Consider the following 10,650-nt stretch of genomic DNA (forward strand, 5'->3'; position numbering starts at 1 on the left):
TTGAACAACACTCTTACCGTGAGACTAAAGAACAAAACTCTAACGGATGCAAACTGATAGTGAAGAAAGACGGCATGTTGGATTCACTTGATGCCAGGGAACGTAGCTACGATAACAATGTACAGGGAACGAAATATGGTCGATTTACAACGATAAATATTTCGAAATATAAACATTTTTCTCATAAAATCAATAAAAATTACTCACACCCTGTGTATCCGTTGTAGTTTCTGGCGATTTCTGCCGTTTTAAGCTTGCTTTACCATTACTGTTATTCACGTCATCTACTTTTATTACGTTGGTAAAATCTGTACAGACATCACACCAACCAACTCGCGCGCAAAGTAAGAAGACTATATTAAAGGCTTGAAATTATATTACGATCGATTTTCATCAAGAAATGGGCCAGGAATTTTCCACAATAGTGCAAATAATGGTGAAGGCTGATCGCGGAAAAGCGATTGCGTGACGCTCGGTAAGCTGTAAGATGACATGTTATTATATACCAGACGTAAAAACTCTTCAGATTCTCCGTCTGCATTTTGTACCCACTCTGCAGTCTGCAGTCCATATTTTGTATCCGGTCTGCAGTCTGCATTTTGTAGTAACAGGTATCCGTGGCACCGATACAGTTTATTTTTGGTGACATTTATTCGCGCAACACACATAATTTACCACAAAATACTTGTGTGTGAGGTAATTCGACATTTTCGTTCTTTTCCGCGTTAATACTCTTCTTTACTTTTGAAAGAATGTAGACCACTAACAATGTTTCAAGTAATCCACCCACCCTACAAAAAATAACTCTTGCATGCAGAGCATGCCTGTGTTTTGAAATAGGTGTATGCCTTAGCCAGACTTGAGCTCACTATTTCAGTATACTAGTCCGACACCCATAGTATCACTACACTTGATTCCAAGGATCCAGTACCATCCAGGTATCCCAGTTACCCTGCTCACAGGGTCTAGTTCAGTATATAGATACAAAGACAAATGTAATGATCGAAAACCCTCTATTAAGCAGATACCCCTTGAGCTGACCGCACGATTTTTTCTGTAGATTCACTGCAAGGTACCTTTACTCAGCAAACTCCCACACCGATTAAACGCGGGCATAGCCTGCGTTGCTGGCGGTCTGCGGTTTTGGGGGCACTAGTATGGATCCTTTTTTTCGCCCAAAAACTGTAATAGGCAGACACAAAATTTTGGCGCACAGCAGACAAAATTTGTCCCGAGTAAAAACTGGACAAAATCGACTAATAAACAAAACCGTGATAAAACTTGTCGATCATTTGTCATAAAAGCTACGACCAGCATGTAATTGCACTGAAATCAATTTACAAGAAAGGTAAAAATTGTCTTTTGTTGCAAAACGAGTTAGGATAAATTCTGGAAATTGCAGGTGAAATCCTTTGGCAAACGGTGTTGGCGGGTATTATGAAAAGTTCACGCGCTGACGGAATTTAACGGCTTTGAAATTTAATGCAGATGCAACAGACGGAACAAACATTTGTCGTGACAGGATATGTCCATGATTTTGTCAGGAAAAGTCTAGTTTTATCCGCTGGAGCGGAAAGGCCCAAAGAAAGCCATAAAGTAACAAACGTGAAGTAAAAGGGAAGGCGACAGTAGTCCACCATACTATTGAGGTTCGGAGTCACCGAGGTATTAAATCAGTTTACCGTCTTCTTGTTGATCCTGTTTCTTAATCAAGAAATAAATGGGTTTCTCTCAATGCCTCCTTGCCTCAATTTTGTTTCGATATGAAACGAGACCATTCCATTCGTCCTAGACTTCTCTTAGCCTGAAATAGTGTGCAGAGCTGGCCATTCATAACTCCAGTCCACATGAGTCAGGATCCTCCCTTTTAATTATCTCACAAGCTACCCAGAGACTTGTTAATATTTACGTGTTGTGATCTTCTATGCCATATAACCTGTAGTATTCAGCCAAAGCGTCTTTCACGTCAACCTTTACCAAAGTGTAGAGGGGATGCTCTGTCAATTGCTCCACAGTGTAATTAAGAGAGTTGAGGCCGTCCGATCTCATGCGGTAAACCGAAGTTTGCAGTTTATTGTGGCTGCGTGTAAATTGAAAAACATTTATTTGTCAAGTAAACTCAAAATAAGAAACATTTTGAACATAGAGAATTCTTGATTGAAAAAATACTTCAATGTGAACATGGATTGGAAAGTTCCGAGAAAGATTTAACATCAAGATTAAATGCAAATATTTGGGAAGTGTGCATGCAACATCCCATTCATGGGAACCCCGATGTAACAAAGTTTAACCCTTAAAACTAACAGAAGTGATTAAGCTGTCACTTCTCCCTATAATATCCATAGGTAATCTTTTTAACAGGTAATGATAATACAAGAACATATCAGGTAAAACTTCTTGTCTTGATCTCACGACAAATTCTTGTAACTGATTTACAAGGAAATGTGTGACAGCTAGAGGAGAGAAATAAAAATCAAATCTTGGGATTTACAGGGTTCTAGGAGGTCGGGAAAATGCGCTCTCTATCTAAGGCTCTTTTTTTTTTTCCATCTTTTACAACAATAGAACCTCTCTGAGCGACCGAGTCCCATAAGCAAGTACCTCCAGTGAGTGACCACTTTTCCAAGGGACACCAATTATTCTTATGAACCACCATATATAGCTGGATCCTTTTTAAGAAGCCGTGATCTCATCTCGTGCGCGGCTGCAACAACTCTTTTCGTTTTTGTTTGAAAATAAACTGTTTTTTGACTTCGTGTCTTCCTGCTATCTCAACTCACTGTTAGTCGTCTTGTTGGAAAAGACTCCCCGCTCATCAGCTGTCAGAGCCGAAGTGAAAGGTATCTAAACGGGGATCAGTCATTATTCACCGCCAAGGGAAAAGAAGGATTTTTTTTGGGGGGGGGGGGGGAAGGGGGAAATCACGTGGTTTCCAGGGTAAAGGGGAAGGATCAGTCGTCGCAAACAGAGTATAAAAGAATAACTATAGGAAACTGACCGCCAATCAACTGCCTCGATGAGGGGAGATCATGAGGAAATAACAAAGCCTTAAGGGGGATCAGGTAAACCAAAATCCTCCCCCCCACTTTCTCCCTAAGAAAAAAATAACGAGCAGTCTCTTACTAGAAAAGGAACGGCCTTTCCCCTCCCTTTTTTTTTTCTATCCAAGTCAAACGGGAATCGAGATACGAGTTTTCTACCAAACTATTAGAGGAATTTTGTTAGTTGTTTCGTGAATGGTGTAAGGTTCGAAGTACAACATTGCAAATCATCAAGTATCAGTACGTACCGAATTGGGTCATCTTCTGTACTGCGACGATGAAATGCCTTAAGCATTTTATACCTTCCCACTTTCATGGATGGTCGAGTCAATGTAAGACCCACGGCAGTTATTCTAAAAGTTCAAACATATACCGTCACAAAAACTTCCTGAACAATGCATGGACGATGAGGGGTTGGACAGGAGAGTCCGCTGGGCTGGGTTGGTCATGGAACGATGCTAGAAACGTCATGAATGCTACGCTAAGGGTCAAGGTCAAGCGTCGCCTGTTGTTTAAATTTTAACGGCACATTGTGATGGAATTTCGTCAACCCTTTGCATCCTAACATCGGTATGCGTATTCTCCAAACTGTTCTCTGTACACCTCCTAAGGTGCTGACAAGGAGAGTTTGTTTAACAATCAAGAGTTTCTTTAGTTTGTAATGATTTCCTTTATTCTTGTGATCCTATGTGTGATTCAGGGATGGTAATGTGTGGAGAAATAAGATTCTTGTCACTTTTAAGGTGACTAAAGGAAAATAACGCAAGGACGCAAAGCTCAGAGAAATTCGTATCTAAGCGACCTCAAGCGCAGGAGAAGACGTAACCAATCGGGACGCTTGATTCATTTAAACGTGATTTAGGAGAAATACACGGAACTAAAGCTAACGGGTAGACTTGCCTAAAAGGTCGCTTCGACAAAGTCCTCGGTAGGAACTTACAAAAAGTACAGAAAGAGTGAGCGAAATGACTCAGAGAACTAAAAAAAGAAAAAACCTTGACTGCTTCAAAACAGCATCGCAGTTAGAGAAACAACTGACGCAGTTGAAAAGAAAAAGCTTTAAAGAAATTCGGGCTTAAAAGAGAGTCACACGCATGACCTTCCTGTATCAGTGGAGATAATTCTTTATCGATATCGATTCCCATCTGCTATGTGCGACACAGTCTTTTCTGACTCTCTTGGGCTGTTTTTTTGAGCATTGGATATCATTAGTTGAGAGAAATGCGCACTTTTCAATGGTCTGGCGCTGGGCACCATGACGCAGAAAAACTGATGCAATCGCGGAAGTTCCGCTGGAGCGAAAACTCATAATGGTAATTGAAGTCAGTGGAGCGCAACTTGTTCTGAAATCAAAAATATAGTTTCAGACCAAAATTGCACGACACGAAGTCCAATCGCAAAATTAGTTTTTATGATCTAGTGGCGAGCTTGTTCGTAGAAAGTTGCAAAAGTTGTTTTCATTTTCCTGCAATGTGATTGGTTTCTTTAAACAAGCCTTGAAATCTGATTGGTTGTTGTATTTTAGTGAAGATTCTTCATTGGCTCGGAAAAGATGCGATTTAGAATTCTCGAATAAATCGCATCAGTGAGAGCCGATCAGATTACAAGGAACACCAGTGATTCCAAAATGCATGTGGTAAATCGAGTAAAACCCAGTCACCTTTTGTACAGATCGTCGTCCTCTCCTCCCCATCCCCAAAACTGGTTGGAAAAACCATTGATAAGTTGAAAGTCATGCTTTGTAAAGGACCCAGCACCTCCAAAGATGGTCGGATACGGCAGCCTGAAAGAAAACCATACGTTAAGAAGGAAACCTAGTCTTGTATAGGAATACCTGACTCTTACTGATATTTTCATCCAAAATATAACCTGCAAACAGCCAACTCCTCCTCTGTTACATCCGAAATACCATACCTATAATTGAATTTATCCACAGCAACTGACAGATGCCTGGGCGATGAGGAGCAGCCGTAATCATTCCTATAATCCTCTGGTATTAAATCAACGTCATGAAACACAAAACATGTGTAATCATCAAATTTGAGTGCTTCTTGGTAGCCAATATTGAACAATATGGCTCGGTTGAATGGAGTATCTCCTGCCTGTGAGAAAAAGAATCAATAAATCCAAATCACAAAGTGTCGAAAAACCAAAACCAGCGTAATCCCAGAAACCAATTGTCATTAGCCAATGAGAACTAAAAGTGACAACGCCCAAACGGCTAAAATCGCGGGAAAACGCGAATGGCCAAGTCGTTATTGATTTTAGTCTGCATCTGATTGGTTGACAGGATTGCGCGAGTTTTCTGCACCAATCACTGAGCAAAGTTGAGTCAAATTAAAGCAATCCTGGATTACTTATAATACTCAATTGAAGTTGCTCTAATCATGGTAAATTACGCGTTTCATCATGTGACCTGGGTAAGTAGCAATAAAAACTACTGCTTTGTTATATTCAGTAAACGTATTTAACCCTTTCACTCCTTTCATTCTCCTTGCTGTCTGCCATACAGTTCTTATGATGTTGGTTTGCAGAATTTGGTATTGAATCTACTAATAATCCCCTAACTGGTACTTTTCTTTATTCTCATCCCTTGTCTGCCTGTTATTGTAGTGATAGTGTGAGGAGAAATTCTGTCTTGGTCACTCTTAAGAGTAAGAGCTGAAATGACAGAAGAGCAAAGAAAAAAAAACACGAAAAAAGCAATTTTTGCAAACAAAAATGTAGCATGTTAATCAGTTATACTATCGTATTACCCTTGAACGGTCACAAGAATGTCAGGCGAGGTACTCCTTCTAAAAAACCTGCCTTTCTTACAAATCAATATCCAATAAACAAAGATTCTCCACCCCTCCCCACCCCCTCTTATTAATATAGGTGTAAGGCATAGCATTGCTTAGCCAGTAACTTTAATCAGAGAGAAGGGGTAATTTTTTTTGCAAGATCATAGTCTGACATACAGCATAGAACTAACGATCTTATACATACAAAATGTCTCTATTAATTTCGCAACAGTTTGTAGCTCACTAAAAACTCTCATAAACATGTGAAGTAGTTAGAAGACAACAACATGTAGCTTGGGCAAACTTGCCAAGCAGAAGGTAAAAAGAGTCTTGGATCACAAAGCCTTCATCCTCAATGTATCATGCCTTATTGCTACAACAACTAAAATATTTTCTCTCCATTTTAAAACTGAAACTCTAACTCTAACCCAACTACAACTCTAACTAAAACTAACCACTATTAAAATATATTTTAACCCTTTACACCCCATCATCAGTTTGCAAATTCTCCATTCTTTTCTCTACACATTTCCCATGGTACTGACAAGGAGACTTTGTTTAACAATTATGAGCTCCTTTAATTGATGATAATTTCCTTTATGCGATCCCGTGACCTGAATATGTGAATCAGAGGTGATGTTGTAAGGAGAAATTAGATGCTTGTCACTCTTTGGGTTGTTTTCTAAAGGTTGTTTTGTAGCCTTGGAAGTTGACACCAAACCTGTGCAACATGTATATGAGATAGTGGCATGCACAAAGGACCATAAACAATCTGAAGAACTTAAGGCTTAAATTAGGAATAGCTTCCTATAGTTAGCAGACACTTACACTGATAAAACAGCTTTAAGTCTTATGCAAATGAAACACATCAGATAATGATCGTTATAGACCCATTTAACATCCCAGGAAGCAACAAGAACCACAAACATATCACTATTAATTTAAACTAAACAAAAAACAGTTCCCAATACAGACCTGCTCTACGACAATTATTCTGTAGTCCAAATTCTGTTTCTTTAGCATGGGGTGTATATGTCTCGCTAGGATAGACAGGTGCTCGTAACGATTGCGGTATGGAATAATGAGGGACATCTGGCGAGAGATTGTCCAATGAAATACATGTTAAATAACACACGTCCAATAAAATTTTGTATCTTTGTAGTTGCAAAATTACCTTACTTTAACTGTTTACACCTTAATATCAACATATTTCTCCATACTGGTCTCTTTACATTTCCTAAGGTGCTGACAAGGAGAATTTGTTTAACAATCAAGAGCTTCTGCAGTTGCTGATCATTTCTTTTATTCTCATGACCATAGTGTTTGATTAAGGGTTGATATTGTGAGGGGAAATTAGATTTTAGTCACTCTTATATAAAAGAGTGAAGCAGCAATTTTCTTTTAAGCACTTGAAGTATCAAGGAGAAAAGTGTTTTTTCCCAAAAAATTACTTTGACAGGTATTTAAAGAGCTTGAATGGTTCTGAGAACAGTGTTACAGCATTGCAAGTGTTTGTTAACTCTAAAATCCAAGATAATTGGAACTGACTTGTGTCAAGCAATGTACAACACTATCTGCTCAGTCTAGGCTGATAGAGAACATTTCCCATGGGTGTCAAAGGCAAACCTGAAATTACATTTTGTTTTTGTTTGCTGCACACACTGTGCCTGAAAACTGACATACTATTTGGATGACATCATCTCCCTATGATATATATCCTTGTCTAGAGAGCCTGTCGCAATTTCTTTTGATTTAGTTTTACAATCAAACAAAGAACAGACAACATCTTACCTTAACCCTGGCTTTACACTTCGAAGGTTTCCAGCAACCTCCCTCACTGACCCAACTAGACATGTCCTTTTCAACATGAGTCATTCTAACTTGTGTTACATTTACAATCAAAGCACCTTCTAATTTTAAAATTGAAACAAAGAAAAAAGCAAATCCACATTAAGTTTCTTTATTGTTCCAAATTAAACTTGATCTTCAGTTACACACTAAATATAACAAAAAAAGGAAAAAGGAAACTTCTTGATTCTTAGCTGTTGGCAAATTTTCATTAAGACCTTCAACTCCTATTAAATGATTTTTTCATTTCAATTTCAATTCCCTGTTCTTCATTTTCCAATTTTTTAAAGTAACCTGTTTCTTGACCCAGACCCACACACTTTATGGTCAATCCTCACATTTTCCTCAAAACACTTGTTTACCCTTGAAACACTAACATACTCCAGTCAGGGTTCCAAGCTAAGCTTTTTTTTAGCTTTTTATTCAATACACCATTGAGCCATCTAAATTTATGAAATGAAATTTCAGTTGCCGAAAGAAAGGGAAAAAAAAAGGACATTGTGTGTAAGTTATATATACACCTGAATCAATGGTATAAACCATAGTTGGTATTAAACATATAACACATATTAATGTCACTGTCATGCATTGTAGCACATTTTGTAGGTACAATGGGTTTTAACTTGCTCAGATACTTGCTTGATTGTTCAGACTGTGTTTCTTTGGTTTTTAATTTCTCAATACCCTCCAAAATGATGATAATAGTAGTGCAGTTTATGTTCGTGGGAATAAATATGTTATGGACCTTTCTCTGAGTCATTTTAACCCTTACAAAGCAGATCAGTCTAAAATGACTCTGATTCAAGATGTTTATGCCAGTGAACATAAACTCTAACATTGTATCACATATAACATATATTGCAAGGTATTTTGTAAGCAATGAGCAAATTGTCTTTGTATAATTGATTGGTCTGATGTTTTCAAGTTCTGTTGCAAATTTGTCTTTTCTTTTCTAACCATTCTGAAAATAAAGAAAGTTCTGCATATAATTGGTCACAATTGTTTGGAGTACTTGTGCTGAGGCAAGCTGCCAATTTGCACAAGAATTTAACAGGTCTACTCAATTTAATCAGGAATAACTTTCTGTGCTACTTTTGAAAAGCGTTACTCCAAACCTAATATCTTTTGAGCTCTTAGGAATAAAATTTTGTTTTCTCTGTCTATGGACAAAGTACATGGACAAAAAAAAACAAAGAATATTACAAAAAACAAAAACAATACAAAAAAACATGGACAAAATAAAATTCAATGCAACCATTGTTAAATTCAGCCCCCCTGCTATATTTTAGCGATTGTTTCGACCAATCAAAGTGCGAGAATCTGAGAAATTTTGCATTATAAGTAGTAGATATTTACCGGTAAGTTTACACAGGACTTCGTCTTTACTGTAAAGCAAACTGTTGTAAAGATGTGTAAAAGTTTGACTCCCTTTTGTGTCAAGTACCATGATATCTCGATGTATATTGAATGATAAATTTCTCGTGAAAGCGCGAATCTATTATGACGCTCAATATAATTAACGGTTCTTCCTTCACTTCAAAACCTTCGTCTGTTAAATATTGTCACGATATCACAGAAGATAAATTTTAAAGTTTGATTCAAACAAATTAGTTAAGTCCTTATGGTGAAAAATGGACGCAACTGAAATTCCAAGAATTAAATTCAAATAGTAGCCAATACTTACCATGAATCTGTGAAACTTTTGGGCAGAACGCAGGTTCTTCGTGATACGTTGAATCGCTCTCACGACTTGCATCAACAGTCTTCCTTGCTTCACTTACGTCTATATTTGAACTACCTTTTTGCCGAGCTTCGTTATCTTCAATCCGTTCAGTAGGTAGACTTTCAGCAGTATCAGTGCTAGTTGTAACTGAAACGTTCACAGTGGGCATCTGTGTTGAATGCTTGAGGGGCAAATTTACTCGAGGTAAATATTCTTTGATACCGTCGGAGGGTGTCGACGGCCCTTTGAGGGAATCACCAATAAACGCCGAGTAGTAGGCTTGATCTGTAGTGTTAAACCATTTTTGAGTGTCTTCCTTGCCCTCTTGCTCATCTTTCTCCCTCACTTTCATTCCCCTCCAGAAGTTTGAAGAGTAGAAAAACATCGCCATGGTACTCATGAAAGAGACGCCAACTATGGCGATAATTAAACATCTTAGATTTTTCAGAGACGTACCCATGCATAAATCGTCTCCATGTGCTGTCACGCAAATTACATCCAAAAAATTGCCCTTTCAGTCACTCGGAAACAAATTTTGACAACACCAACAACATTGCAAAAGAATACCTCAAGGATGTTTATCAATTACCTGTCGAATCAGAAATATGCAAATACAGTGATGATTTCGCCCTGATTGGTCATGGGTATACGGTCTCGGCGCACCTCTGATAAACTGAGCATGCGCCACGGACTGTCTGACAGCGTGTGATCTTAAGGCAGGGGTATCTCCTTATAGGTTGTGCTGGTGTAATTTTTGGCATAATTTGGAAAACTGAGCATAATTACGGCACATTTTAAAACAGTAGCGCCGCTAGCTGAAAGGAACATTACTAGAGTCATGACGTACTTAGGGTGCGTTCCTTAGGGAGAATCCGGATCAGGATTTCCGATCTGTGGCGTTCCTTTCGAGCAAATCCATTTTCAGATCAGTAATCTATCAAATTCACTCTAAACAAGGTTTCATCGGATCACTAATATGCGCGATCTAAAGACGGATTATTGGATTATTGATCCAACGCGTTCCATTGGGCGAAGGATCCGAAATTAATCATTTTGCCTGGCGGTGCTCAATTTCAAACAAGTAGGTACTTCATATATTGACTGGAAAAATTGTTGGCAATCGCTCCCCAAATTCTGCGATAAACACGAAATAAAATCGATTTTGTAATATTAAATCGATCGACCACTGATCACAGGCATTCCCAAGTATCCATTTCGTAATCAATACCTACTTCTGTAAGTCAATGGTAGGTCT

General features: G+C 38.3%; 1 protein-coding gene across 2 annotated transcripts; it reads right to left on the reverse strand.

Moving 5' to 3' along the window:
* Positions 1-1,459: 1,459 nt before the first annotated feature.
* LOC113676138 (beta-1,4-galactosyltransferase 1) lies at positions 1,460-10,035 on the reverse strand. Of its 2 annotated transcripts, none has more exons than XM_027192754.2 (7): positions 9,357-10,035; positions 7,616-7,731; positions 6,800-6,916; positions 4,956-5,143; positions 4,702-4,824; positions 3,290-3,394; positions 1,460-2,080 (listed from the first exon to the last, which is right to left on the reverse strand). In XM_027192754.2, exons 1-7 carry the CDS (start codon positions 9,853-9,855, stop codon positions 1,906-1,908), a joined length of 1,323 nt encoding a protein of 440 aa, XP_027048555.2. In that variant the 5' UTR covers positions 9,856-10,035; the 3' UTR covers positions 1,460-1,905. The 2 variants fall into 2 exon arrangements, with proteins under 2 accessions (XP_027048555.2, XP_027048554.2); XM_027192753.2 differs by having other exon boundaries at positions 7,616-7,734.
* Between the last annotated feature and the right edge of the window lie 615 nt (positions 10,036-10,650).

Source organism: Pocillopora damicornis, chromosome 12, assembly GCF_964200805.1.
Source record: "Pocillopora damicornis chromosome 12, jaPocDami1.2, whole genome shotgun sequence".
Lineage (NCBI taxonomy): Eukaryota > Metazoa > Cnidaria > Anthozoa > Scleractinia > Pocilloporidae > Pocillopora > Pocillopora damicornis.

Excerpts from the sequence above, each read along its gene's own strand:
- LOC113676138 (XM_027192753.2), bottom strand. The coding sequence starts at position 9,855 with ATGGGTACGTCTCTGAAAAATCTAAGATGTTTAATTATCGCCATAGTT. Across the intron at positions 4,825-4,955 it reads GTGGATAAATTCAATTATAG|GCTGCCGTATCCGACCATCT; the intron begins GTATGGTATTTC and ends GTTTTCTTTCAG. Across the intron at positions 3,395-4,701 it reads GACGACGATCTGTACAAAAG|AATAACTGCCGTGGGTCTTA; the intron begins GTGACTGGGTTT and ends TTGAACTTTTAG.